Source organism: Mandrillus leucophaeus, unplaced genomic scaffold (assembly GCF_000951045.1).
Source record: "Mandrillus leucophaeus isolate KB7577 unplaced genomic scaffold, Mleu.le_1.0 Scaffold248, whole genome shotgun sequence".
NCBI lineage: Eukaryota > Metazoa > Chordata > Mammalia > Primates > Cercopithecidae > Mandrillus > Mandrillus leucophaeus.
The window spans coordinates 1718590-1733079 of NW_012102565.1; the positions used below are offsets into that span (position 1 = coordinate 1718590).

Here is a 14490-nt window from a genome sequence, read left to right on the forward strand (position 1 = left end):
CCAGGATGGTCTCGATCTCCTGACCTCGTGATCCGCCCGTCTCGGCCTCCCAAAGTGCTGGGATTACAGGCTTGAGCCACCGCGCCCGGCCGAAACACTTTTTCTTTTTTCTTTTCTTTTCTTTTTTTTTTTTTTTGAAATGGAGTTTGGCTCTTGTTGCCCAGACTGGAGTACAATGGTGCAATCTCAGCTCACTGCAACCTCTGCCTCCCGGATTCAAGGGATTCTTCTGTCTTAGCCTCTTGAGTAGCTGGGATTACAGTTACCTGCCACTACGCCCAGCTAATTTTTGGTATTTTAAGTAGAGATGGCGTTTCACCATCTTGGCCAGGCTAGTCTCAAACTCCTGACCTCAAGTGATCTGCCAGCCTTGGCCTCCCAAAGTGCTGGGATTGTAGGCCTGAGCCACCATGCTTGGCCTTTTTTTTTTATTTTTGAGATGGAGTTTCACTCTTGTTGCCCAGGCTGGAGTGCAGTGGCACAATCTCGGCTCACTGCAACCTCCGCTTCTCTGGTTCAAGCGATTCTCCTGTCTCAGCCTCCGGAGTAGCTGGGATTACAGGCGCCTGCCACCACAACTAATTTTTGGTATTTTTAGTAGAAATGGAGTTTCACCATCTTGGCCAGGCTGGTCTCGAACTCCCGACCTCAAGTGATCTGCCTCCTCACCCTCCCAAAGTGCTGGGATTACAGGTGTGAGCCACCGCACCCAGCTTCTGGAAGCACTTTTTAAAAAGTTTTTATTTTTCTTGAGACAAGGTCTCACTCTGTTGCCCAGGCTGGAGTGCAGTGGCATGATCACAACTCACTGCAGTCTTGACCTACTGGGCTCAAGCAACCTCCTGCCTCAGCCTCCCAAGTAGCTGGTACTACATGCATGAACCACCATAGCTGGCTAATTTTTGTAGTTTTTATAGAGATGGGGTCCCACCAGGTTGCCCGGGCTGGTCTCGAACCCCTAAGCGCAACAGTCCACCCACCTTGGCCTCCCAAAAGTGCTGGGATTATAGGCGTGAGCCACTGCACCCAGCCTGGGAGCACTTTCTGTCACCTCTGTGGTTCATCTTAGAGAGGATCATCTTGTAAGGATATTGGCGATCTTAATTTTTTATGCTTTTGTATTTTGCCTCAGTTTAAGTGTAATCAGCAGGAAGCAGAAAATATTCATCCTTTTCAAAAAATATTTAAAAATTCAAATATTAAAAATATATACAAAGAAAAGTAAACGAAGCTACTGTATATATCATCTGGCTCCAACTGTTACCAACTCTGAGGACCTTTAGTCATCCTTACTCCATACTCTTCCCCCACCACAGGTTGTGCTGAACAGCAGAGAATGGGACCTGGGAGGGGGCCTATTCCAGGTCAAAGGGGAGACTTCTCCTGATCAACGGGGGACTACTCTGGGTCTATGAGAGGACTAGTTCAGGTAGATGGGGGACTATTCCGGGTCAATGGGGAACCACTCTGGGTCAAGGGAAGACTATTCCAGGTCAGGCGAGGGGAGCTATTCCAGGTGAAGAAGGCAGATGTAGGACTGGGTCCAGTCAGCCCAAGTGAGGGAGGAAGCATTTTAGCAGATTATAGGGCTTTAAGCCTGGGTCACAGGTGTGTCCCCTGGTGGGGGCATGAATATAGAGCTTAGGCTGGGATACTGCTCCAACTTTATTATCTAGTCTGTGGTCATGATGTGTAGGAGACAGTCTGATTATATATATATATATAGACAGCAATGGAAGAAGAGATGAATTTTAACTTATTGTCAAGGTAAATACAGTCATAAAATTAACTGCTGTATATTTTGTTTGTTCACAACATATCAGACATGTGCTCAGAGCTTTATGTAGATTATTGTATTGATTGCCTGTGGCACTTCTCTAAGGATTGTTAGCCTGTTGTGCAGATGGTGAGAGTTTGCTTAGTAAGTGGTGCAGCCCAGCGCATGCCGGAGCAGAGGTCATGCCTAAGACCTGAAGAATATCTGTATTTACTGGCAGAAGAAAGAGAGCTGGCAAAGGGTACATGAGATGCAGGGAACACAGGGGACAGAGTGACAGAGGTGTGGTGGCAGCATTAGTGCACTTCTCTGGAAGCAAGACTTTGTTGTATTTTTTGTTTTTGTTTTTGTTGAAAGAGCCTCCTGATTCCATATCTGTTTTAGTGGGTGAATGCAATAAAAACCTAGCTCTAAAAGGGTGAAATAAAGAAGGGTAAGGAGGAAGCTGAGGAACAGAAAGCTCAGCCTTGGCTGTCAGGAGGCAGCAGGGTCAGGAAAAATGTTGGGTTTTGCTTTTTGAGGATTTGTTTTCTTTGGGGTGGCCGTTGCTTGTTTATTTTTTCCCCCTAATTCTGGAGAGCTGAGTGTGATGGTGGTGGGGAGGGGCTCATACAGGGCAGGGTCCAACCCCAGCCTCGTTAGGGAGGCAGCTGCAGGGCCTGCTGGGAGCCACTGGTTGACTGATTTCTGCCTTTGTCAGGAGTGGTTACTGAACAGTGTAGTCCTTGACTGTGATTGTCCATCTGTGAAACTGGTTTTGAGGAGGTGTCCTTATAGGACCACAGGTTCTGCTATACCATTTTATATTGGATTTGGCATATGGCTGAATTTCCTATATGCTGGAGAGAGACAGAAATGAGAACTTTTAATGAAAGTTTGGTGATTTATTGTATATATGTTTTGTTTGTTTCTGTGTTTGGTGATAAGGGGGGTCTGAGCTGGGAATACTGTGGGGGTTTTGGCTGCCATCTGTGCATTGGGTCACCCCATCCTGGCAGGCACCTGCAGAAGGAGTGTTGTCATCTCTTCTTGCATTTCCTCTGTTGAGAGTTATGGAGAAGACAGTGGGGAATAAGTTCTCACTCTTAGTCACGGCTCTGGTTTTTGTAGGCCTGTGTGATGTTTCCTTGCTGCGGCTGCACATCGGTGTCTCATTTTCTCAGGTTTATGTTCCTTTGGGTGACTGTAGATGGGGATTGTAGTATGATCTCTCAGCACGATTTGGGTTTGCTTCGCCCGCCAGCCCCCCAACCCGGCACCATTGTCAAAGGTGGTGATGAAAAGCTTTCTTATGGAGTTACTGTGAAAGAAGTGTCAGGTCTTTTCCTGGGTTGTGCAGGTGAGGCTTGCTGTAATCCTCTCTTGCTCTCTCACTCATTCTCACGCTTTAAGGTGACTTTGATTGCAGGATTAGGCTTCAGAACCCTCATGAGATGCTGGATAGGGTGTGAGGTCATCAAAGTTAGGGGCTGGCCAGCTGCTGATCAGAGCTTCTCCCCCGCAACTTTTCTTTTTTTCTTTTTTTTGGGACAGTATCTGGCTCTGTTGCCCAGGCTGGAGTGCAGTGGCATCTCGGCTCACTGCAACCTTCGCCTCCCGGGTTCAAGCAATTCTTCTGTCTCAGCCACCCGAGAAGCTGGGATTACAGACATGTGCCACCACACCTGGCTAATTTTTGTATTTTTAGTAGAGACAGGGTTTCATCATGTTGGCCAGGCTGGTCTCGAACTCCTGACCTTAAGTGATGTGCCTCCCTCAGCCTCCCAAAGTGCTGGGATTACAGGCATGAGCCACCGTGCCCGGCCTGGTTTCTCCCTTGTTGATCTGCATTGGAGCTCATCACGCTCAGTGTCCCCACTTGGAGTCATGAGGTCCCCATTGGGGAAGGAATTGCATTAAAAACATGTGCCCCATTAAGCCATTAAGAAATGTGCTTCTGTAGAAAGTGCTCAGCCTTGGCTGTTGAGATGCTTAACTTGTTGATGCCAGCACTGACCACACCTTCCACCTGCCTTCCCGGAGTTCTCAGAGATGAAGGGTCCAGCTGAACCGGAAAGAGTTGGAATGATGTTATGTTTTATCTTCTGTGGGGAATCTCCCCCTTCTGTCATTGTCTTGCCAGATAAGGTTACCTGCCTTCTATGTGTTGTACGAACAGGTGAAAAACAGGGCCCTTCCACGCCAGAGGCTGCATGGCAGCCCAGCCGCACCCTGCCGGCCTGCGTGTTGGCTGGGGTCCCTCAGGCTTGTGTGCTGTTGGTACCTTTCTCACCAGTCTGGCAGTCAGTGATCCCTGATCCCTGTTGCATGGGGACCATGGTAGTAGTTTTGGCTACTTCTGTTTGTTAACCATAGGTACAACACAAAGCATTTGTAAATAATGAACTCCAATCATTGCCATTTCTGCCTGCAGCCTGGAATTGTCTCGCCATTTAAACGAGTATTCCTAAAAGGTGAAAAGAGTAGAGATAAGAAAGCCCATGAGAAGGTGACAGAGAGGCGCCCTCTGCACACTGTGGTGTTGTCATTGCCTGAGCGCGTCGAGCCAGACAGACTGCTGAGCGACTATATTGAGAAGGAGGTAAAGGTAAGTCGTCATGGGCCACAGGATATGCCTGCCAAACGACAGTGACGGTCATGCTTGTATCCACCAGACACTCTTGAGTTTATAAGACACAGCCACACAAACACCTTAGTAGTTGATTATCCTACCCATTGTCTTGTCCATGGTGATAAATTTAATAATTGGATAACTGAAAACCCAGATTGTGTCTGCTGACCCCAGTTTGTTTTTTTCTGTAGTAGCAATGCCACCTTCTTTCTCTTGAAGGCTTGGCTGTGTGGGTAGTATGTGCTGCTCCACCATAAAGAGGGTTCAAGAGCTGGGAGAAAACTCACATCTCCTGTAGTTTGCAGTTGAAAAGAGTTACCTGGTCAAGGCCATGACCTTGCAGGTCTAACAGTCACTGCCTAGAATTCAGAGCATGTGTTTGAGACTCATCATTGGGTCTTATTTGGCCTGAGGCCAAAATACTGTGCATAAACCATGTGATGTGCATAAGTTGATTTTTAATCCCTCCCCTAAAATGAAAGTAAATGAATAAAAAGGTATAAAGCCATGAGGTCAGAGGGAATAGGAAAGGAGACAACAGTGGATGAGGTGGTCCATAAACATGGAAGAAGAAAACTGCTGAGGGTGAGATAACTGAGTTAGAGCTAACGCAGCCAGACCCGAGTTCCTGCAGAGGATATGGACGGAGTCCAGGGGGCTCAGGAGGGGCATGGGGCAGTGCAGATGTCCATGGGAGGGATTTCCACTCTCACCTGGCCCAGCCAGATGATTAACTCACCCCCACCCACTGGAAGATGGGGCTTTGGACATACAGAAACCTGATACAGGGGCAGGTGGGGAGAGACCAACACAGAAGATAAGGAAGTCAAGTCAAAGCCTGTATGTGGAATGGAGAGAATTCCCAACTCCTTTTTCTTTCAAGCTTCTAGAATGCCTTCAACTCAGGCCTTTCCAACAAAGGAATTCTTGGAAGGGTGCTCACTGGAGAAGTTGAGCAGCCCATACTGGCCCTTGGGGTTACCCACCCAACCAGCCTGAATAAACTCCAACAGTCAGGACTCCCGCCAGGCATCCGGCGTCTGTCAGCTTTTTGGAGCCTCATTTCAAACATAGGCAGCTGAGTATAAGTACACATTTGAGGACAACTTTCAACCTCAAGGCAGAACTCAAGACAAATACACAAAATAAACATGAATAAACAGCAACAATGCAGAAAATAGGGGAAGAAATTTAAAAGTATATAATATTTTCAGAAAGATAAGAGGAAATATTGTTGACAGTGACAACAGGATTCTACTTTTAAATAAATAAAAGGTGAGAGGAAGAGCTTCTGGAATTAAAACTGTTAATTAGGCCGGGTGCGGTGGCTCACGCCTGTAATCCCAGCACTTTAGGAGGCCGAGGTGTGCGGATCACTTGAGGTCAGGAGTTCGAGACCAGTCTGGCCAACATGGAGAAATCCCATGTCTACTAAAAATACAAAAATTAGTTGGGTGTGGTGGCAGGCACCTGTAATACCAGGTACTTGGGAGGCTGAGGCAGGAGAATCACTTGCACCTGGGAGGCGGAGGTTGCAGTGAGCCAAGATCATACCACTGCATTCCAGCCTGGGTGAAAGAGTAAGACTCTGTGTCCAAAAAAAAAAAAAAAAACAAAGCAAAACAACTATGTTATTTATGTATCTTTAAAAAATTCAGTAGAGGTGTTGACAGATAAAAGTAAAAAAAAGTCCCAGAAAGAATATTCAAAAGACGAAGAAGGTTAATAAACAAAAGATGAGACAGAGAAATGAAATTAGATGATCAATTCAGGAAGTCCAACATCTGACTCCCAGGAATAAAGAATGAAGGAAAGAGTGAGAAGAAGTTATTAAGACAGTAAAGGAAGAATATTTTGAAGAATTGACTGATGGACATGACTCCCCCCATTGAAAGGATCCTGTCATGATGACAGGTCTCTAAAACCTCAACTCACAGAAGCTGGTTCTTAGAAGTTACCAGAGGATGTGCTGCATCAAAATATAAGGGGAGGCTGGGTGAGGTGGCTCACGCTTGTAATCTCAGCACTTTGGGAGGCCAAGGGTGGGGCAGATCAGGTGAGGCCAGGAGTTTGAGACCAGCCTGGCCAACATGGCGAAACCCTGTCTCTATTTAAAATGCCAGAAAAATTAGCCGGGTGTGGTGGCACATGCCTGTAATTCCAGCTACTTGGGAGGCTGAGGTACGAGAATCGCTTGAACCCGGGAGGCGGAGGTTGCAGTGAGCCAAGATGGCGCCACTGTACTCCAGCCTGGGCAACAGCATGAGACACAGTCTTCAGAAACAAAATCAAACAAAACACAAGGGCAAACTAAGAAGAGGAAAACATGGATTCATAGCCCAAGGGGTCTGCCAGGGAGAGGAACAAAGATAATTCCCAGGATAACAGGAAAGCAAAGTCCTAGGAAAATAAGAAACAGGCCACAGAAGCTCTGGGATAAGTAAGTATAGACTATATGTTTGGGTAGAATAACGTATTGAGAAGTTGTTGAAGAAATAGAATAGTACATAGAAAACAAAGCAAATGGAGGTGTGGAGGAATTGATAATAAATCATTAAAAATGAAAACTTAAAGGTTGGAGACTCCTGTTTCTGGGAAGATGAAGTAGACATTCTTTTCCCTATTCTTCTAGTTAAGTGCACCTAAAATCTAAAATTCTTGGACACTAGATGCAGTAACATAAGGACACTCTGAAAGGTAGAGAGAAGGCAGACCACCCAGGACCCAGAAAACGACCCAGTAGTAATTTCTTCAGGTTGTCTTTTTGCCTCGTGTAGCCCAGACTATGAGCTGAAGAAGCTGGCAACCCGGAAACACCAACAGGTACAGGCAGAACCCCCTGCAAAAGTCAGCTCCTTCTGACCAAAGGACCAGGAAAGGGGCAGCCTAGCACAAGACAGAAAATATTTAGACAACTGCTCAGTGCCAACCAAACATGACAGAAAGAACTGTGGTCCTACCTCTGTGCCTGCTAGCAAAGGCTAAGTGAGAGCCACTTATTCCTCCAGAGAAAGTTGAATAGGGAGGGACCATGGACTTTTATCCCTGTTGGGCAGTAACAAACCCCTAAGGAACCTTGTGTGGTTGTGGAGTGTTAGTGGAGACCACATTGGGTGGGGCAGTAATGAGGCCCTCCTTTTCCTCCCAACCAGTGGGAAGAATCAGTGGAAGCCACATGGGGAACCAGAACTCTTATCATACCCAGCAGTAACGAGGAAGGAGCCCTCCACGCAGGACGGCAAGTAGGGAATCCGACCTTTGACCCCTACTTGGTGGTAAAAAGGTGGTGTTGCCGAGAGCCGTGGCCCATGCCTGTAATCCCAGCACGTTGGGAGGCCGAAGCGGACGGATCACGAGGTCAGGAGTTCAAGACCAGCCTGACCAACATGGTGAAACCCCATCTCTCCTAAAAATACAAAAATTAGCTGGTTGTGGTGGCACATGCCTATAGTCTCAGGAGGCTGAGACAGGACTATTGCTTGACTCCGGAAGGTGGAGGTTGCAGTGAGCCGAGATCTCACCACTGCACTCCAGCCTGGGTAACAGAACGAGACTCTATCTCAAAAAAAAAAAAAAAAAGCTGCCGTTCCCTTCCCTTCTGAGGGTCTAGGTTAAATTTTCTAACATTTGTATTGTTGAAGTCCTGAAAAGAGAGGAGAAAGAGGGAAGGGCTGAAAAGCTTTTCAAAGATCTTACAGGTTGAAACGTTTGGCAAAGGACAAACTTAAAAGATTCAGAAAGCTGAGCAAATGCCAAACAAGATGAAGAAATCCACTACTGAAGTCCATCATAGTAGAATTTCTGAAAAGTAAAGACAACAACAAAAAATCTTGAAAGTGGCAAGAAAGAAACACTTTACTCATAGGGGAAAATGGAAAGACAGCAGATTTCTTGTTACGCATAGTGAGGGCCAGTGGCACAACATTCTTCAAGTTCTGAGAGACCCTGAGAATCAAAAGGATAATGAGAGAACACAAGCAACTCCACACACAAACAGTGGGCCAAAAAATAGACCAATTCCTTGAAAAGCACAAACTCCTCCCACAGGCATCCAATATGAAATAGATCATTTGAATACCCCTATAATTATTAAAGAAATTCAGTATCTAATTTGAAAACTCCCATTTAAAAAAATCTTCAGACCCAAATGGTTTCACTGGAGAATTCTATCAAACATTTAAAGAATTAACGTCAATTCTACATACTCTTCCAGAAAAACAGAAAGGGAGGGAACTCTTCTCTTCTCCCCTCTCCCCTCTCCCCCTCCCCTCTTCTCTTTTCTCTTCTTCTTCTTCTTTTTTTTTTTCTTGGGATAGGGTCTCTCTCTGTTGCCCAGGTTAGAGTGCAGTGGCATCGTCTTGGCTCACTGCAGCCTCGACCTTCCAAGCTCAAGCAGTCCTTCCAATTTGTAGAGATGAAGTCTCACTGTGTTGACCAGGCTGTCTTGAACTCCTAGACTCAAGCAGTCCTCCCACCTCAGCCTCCCAAAGTCCTGGGAATATAGGCCTGAACCAGTGCACTTGGCTGGGAATATTTTCTGATTCGTTTTGTAAGGGCAGTATTGCCCTGATATCAAAACCAAACAAAAAACAGTGCAAAATTAAAAGAAATAACAGACACCAATACAAACATAATATTCCTTAGGAAAATATTAGGTAACATACTCAGCAATATAGAAAAAGAATTATACCTACTGTGGCTGTGAGAATAAACAACAAAAAAGAATTATACACCATGAACAAGTGGAGTTTATTCTAAGGATGCAAGGCTGGTTTGATACTTGAAAATGTAATCCATCGGCAGGAGAATCACTTGAACCCAAGGAGGCAGAGGTTGCAGTGAGCTGGGATTGCACCAGTGCACTCTAGCCTGGGTGATGGGGCAAGACTCCATCCCCCCAAAAAAAAAATTGTGGAGAAATTTTAATTAACAGTTCTTCAAATATTTAACTTTATTTTTTTCTTTCCTTCTAGGGCTCCCATTAATCACATGTTGATATTTTATTTATTTTATTTTTCATGCCCTTCTCTCATTTTTCCTGTTCTTTACTCTTCCCGATGCCTTCTGGGAATGTTTCAAACCACTCTCCATCTTATGAATTCATTCATCAACTGTATTCATTCAACCCTGAATTAAATTGTTTGTTTCTACTATATCTGATTCGTCCTTTTTTATAACTCCTGGTCCCTATTTGTTTCCAGTGCCCTCCTACATGCCGTTGAGAATATTTATTAGGATTATTGTAAATTCTTGTTTAATTAGTTGTTTAGCTTGTGATATGCGTTTCCAGTGCTTAGGTCTGTATTCCACAGATCTCTCTTTATTTTTTCCATTCCCTCCAGAGTATCAGCTATAGTTTTTTGTTTTGTTTTGTTTTGTTTTGGGACGGAGTCTCGCTCTGTCACCCAGGCTGGAGTGCAGTGGCGCAGGCCCCGCTGACTGCAAGCTCCACCTTCCGTGTTCATGCCATTCTCCTGCTTCAGCCTCCTGACTGGCTGGGACTGCAGAGGCCCACCACACCCAGCTAATTTTTTTATATTTTTAGTAGAGACGGGGGTTTCACCGTGTTGGTCAGGGTGGTCTCAATCTCTTGACCTTGTGATCCTCCCGCCTCGGCTTCCCAAGGTGCTGGGATTGCAGGCGTAAGCTACCATGCCCGGCCCAGCTATAGTTTTTATATTACATTCTGAGTTCCATCGATAGCCCACTTGCTTTTGAGGCATCTCCAGGATGAGATTCAAAGGAGGGAAATCCCAATTGTGTAAGTTCCCCATCTTGACTTTTGACTTCCCTACAGCATAAACTATACTTACGGTCCTCAAGATTTAGCCCAATTTGACTGGGCTGTCTTTTTATGTTCAGTAGAATTAGACTACATCACAGAACCTCCAAACATTTTCTACTAGTTTATGGAGAGAATTATCATTTTCTAGAGGGTAGGGAAGAGACATTAGTGGCCTCATATGGCAAATTACTGTGGAAAATGTAATTATTTCCAAATTTTCTTAGAACCATAATACTTTGTGATTGTTATAGTGATTCTTATTTTCCTTCCTTCCTTCCTTCCTTCCTTAGATCTCTTAAGTATACCCTATATAATTTGATTTTTAATTCAAAAGTTATTAAAATTTTGTTTTGAAGATTTCATAACTAAACTCTGACCGATCCCTAAGATAACTAGAAAAACCTCTTGGTTTTACAAAACTAGTTTGGATAGTGCTGTTCTGAAAGTATAATTTGAAATTAGTGAAATTATTTGTGGCCTGTCTTTATGTTCTTGCTGTATCAATATTTGTATCTTATCAGATACCTTTACATATGTCTAGTCTTTTCTTTCTATCTGACATTAACTTATTCAACAAATGTTTGTTGAACACTTGCTGTACTATTGTTCTAGCTGCTAGGTGCAACTAGAAGTGATAGCTGATAGAGCAATTTCTTTAGAGTAGTTTGTGCAGGTTCAGTTGAAAAATCAGTACCTGGTTTCCATTCAGGCCCTCCTAATGTGCATGGGAACTTGAATCACCTTGAAACTTTTGTATTGATTTCCATAAATGAGAAGTTAGATGAATTGCTTAATAATACCATATATTTGCAGAAACAAAAGAAAAATCACAGCTTAAAAAAAAAAGAAAATGTAATCCATCATATTAAGCTAAAGAAGAAAAATCACGTGTTATATCAATCAATGGCAGAAAGTTTATTTGACAAAATTCAGCACCCATTCTTGATTAAAAACTCAGACAAACGGGGCTGGGCACAGTGGCTCATGCCTGTAATCCCAGCACTTTGGCAGGCTGAAGCGGGTGGATCACAAGGTCAGGAGGTCGAGACCATCCTGGCTAACACAGTGAAACCTCGTCTCTACTAAAAATACAAAAAATTAGCCAGGCTTGGTGGTGGGCGCCTATAGTCCCAGCTACTTGGGAAGCTGAGGCAGGAGAATGGTGTGAACCCAGGAGGCGGAGCTTGCAGTGAGCCGAGATCGTGCCACTGCACTCCAGCCTGGGCGACAGAGTGAGACTCCACTCAAAAAAAACAAAAAAAACAAAAAAAAAAAACAAAAAAAACTCAGACAAACAAGATACGTGTACGAACAATAAATATGTGGATATCAAAATTAAATCAATACCATTTACAATCACTTAAAAAATGAAACACAGATATAAATCTTACAAAACATGAATAAGATTTGTATGCTGAAAACTATACAACACTGATTAAAGAAATCAAAGGTCTGAATAAATGGAGAGACATACTGTATTCATGGATTGAAGTTTCAACCTAGTTAGTATGTTAGTTATCACTAAGTTGATATAAATGGATCAACTCCTTGAAAAGCACAAACTACTACTACAAGCCATCCAATGTGAAATAATTTGAATAGCTTGTAACTATTAAAAGTGAATTTTACAGTTCCTACCAAAATTTCAGCAAGAACTTTTTGTAGATATAAACAAGACTATTCTTAAAGTGCAGTGGCACGATCTTAAATTTCAAGCTATTCTTTAAATGGAGAGGCAAAATAAGTAGAATAGCTAAAAATAATTTTGAAAAAGAAGAAAATGAGAGGAGTCAGCCTGCCTGATTTCAAGGTAGATCATACTGCTATCACAATCAAGACAGTGTGGTACCTGCAGAGGGACTGACACAGAGATCAGGGGAGCAAAGTCATGAAAAACAGATCCACACATATATGCCCAGCTGATTCTTGACAGAGGTTCACAAGCAATTCAGTGGAGAAAGGATAGGATAGCCTTTTAACAAATGATGCTGGAGCAGTTGGACATTTGTAGGCAAAAACTGAATCTTGCCCTAAATTTCACAACTTAAACACAAAAATTAACTCAAAATGGATCATAGGCTTAAATATAAAATACAACTTCTAGTAAAAAGCATAGAAAATCTTCAGGATGCAGGGCTACACAAAGAGTTCTGAGACTTGATACCTAAAGCATAATTCATAAAAGAAAAAACATAAACTGGACTTCATCAAAATTTAAAACTTTTGCTCTATAAAAGACAAAAGATACGCTACAGACTAAGAGGACATATTTTTAAACCACATATCTGACAAAGGGTTGGTATCTACAGTATATAAAGAACTCTCAAAACTTCAACAGTAAAACAAAGAATCCAATTAAGACATAAGCAAAAGACAGGAGGAGATACTTCACTGAAGAGGATATACAGATGGCAGTAAGCATATGAAAATATGCTCAAATCATTAGCCATCAGGAAAATGCACATTAAAACCATAATGAGCAGCCAATACACACCTAACAGAATGTCTTAAATTTAAAGTAGAAAACAAGATGCTGGAGAAGATGTGGAGGAACTGGACCCCTCATTGATTGCTGGTAGGGATGTAAAATGGTACCCCCACTCTAGAAAGCAGTCTGGCAGTTTCTTTAAATCTCCACATGCAACTACCAATAACTTGGCAATTGCACTCCTAGGCATTTATCCCAGGGAAATGAAAATTTATGTTCACATGAAAACCTGCATATTAATATTCAAAACAGTTGTATTCATATTAGCCCAAAACTAGAAACAACTCTATGTCCTTTGGGGGATAAATGGTTAAACAAAATGAGGTCCATCCATGCCCTGAAAGACTATTCAGTAATACGAAGAGCTGGGCATGGTGGCATCTGCCTGTAGTCCCACCTACTGGGGAGACTGAGGCTGGAGGATTGCTTGAGCCCAGGAAGTGGAGGCTGCAGTGAGCCGTGATCACGCCACTGTGCTCCAGTCTGGATGACAGTGAGACCCTGTCTTAAAGCAACCACAAAGGAACAAACTACACAGCAACCTGGATGGGCCTCCAGAGAATTATGCTAAGTGAAAAAAGCCATTCTGAAAGGTTTCACACCGTATGTTCCTTTCTGTAACATCCTTGAAGTGACACAGTTGCTGAGGTGGAGAACAGATTAGGGTTTGCTAGGGTTGGAGAGAAGTAGGTGAGCCTATAAAGGGCAACAGGAGGGGTCCTCACAGTGATGGGTGCTCTGGCTGTGTTTATATCAGTGTCCTGGTGTGATGTGCTATATAGTTCTGCAAGATGTCACTGCTGGGGGCAGTAGGGTAAAGGGAGCGATGGATCTCCCTGTATCATTTCTTATAATAAGAGGTGAATTTACAGTTACCTTAAAATAAAAGTTTAATTATAAAGAAATTGTAATTTGACTACTACTTGGCATGTCAGTGAGAGAATGTGGATAATAAAATGATGTAAGAACTAAGTATTGATTAAGAAAAATTATCTAAGTTGTAAGAAAAGAGAGGGAAAGTGGGAATGGTGATATAATTGGAAGTCAATAAATAATGTCTTAAATTGATAAGCAATCGCAACATAAGCCCATTATTTAGAAAAATGGCTCTAGATGCTAGAAGAATCAGAAGACTCCTGTGTGGCCGCCTCTTGGAAGTGGTTTGTGGATGGGGTTGTCCCTGTTAGTAAAGGAGATTGTTGTTTTTTTTGTTTTACAATTTTTTTGAACTTTATTTGCCTTTTTAAACTGTTTACATTTCATAAAATAAAAACAATGACAACAATAAAATCCACCAGTGATAGGAGACATTTAATCCCACATACTCCAGTGTAGTGTTTATGGGAAGTATTTTGTATTTAGAATGAACATTAATGAACAAGTTGAAAGGAATTTAATAGTAGCTTTTGTTTTGGAATGCTTACTGTGTGCAGCAATACTGTTTACCATTTTAAATACATTTTTCTCATTTAATCTTCACAAAACCTTCATAAAGTAGGAACATTACTTTGGGAGGCCGAGGCGGGCAGATCACCAGGTCAAGAGATCAAGACTATCCTGGCCAACATGGTGAAACCCCGTCTCTACTAAAAATACAAAGATTAGCTGGATGTGGTGGTGTGCACCTGTAGTCCCAGGTACTCAGGAGGCTGAGGCAGGAGAATCGCTTGAACCCAGGAGGCGAAGGTTGCAGTGAGCTGAGATTGTGCCACTGTACTCTAGCCTGGTGACAGAGCAAGACTGTGTCTTAAAAAAAAAAAAAGGCCGGGCGCGGTGGCTCATGCCTGTAATCCCAGCACTTTGGGAGGCTGAGAGGGGTGGATCACGAG

At 43.2% G+C, this 14490-nt stretch overlaps 1 protein-coding gene across 1 annotated transcript in view; it reads left to right on the forward strand.

Annotated features, from left to right (window-relative positions):
* CCM2 (cerebral cavernous malformation 2) overlaps positions 1-14490 on the forward strand; it is a 55704-nt gene that overhangs the window by 15636 nt on the left and 25578 nt on the right. The window contains exon 2 of the mRNA XM_011983270.1: positions 4191-4364. Coding sequence (XP_011838660.1) covers positions 4191-4364 — 174 coding nt within the window. The remainder of the gene's footprint in view (positions 1-4190; positions 4365-14490) is intronic.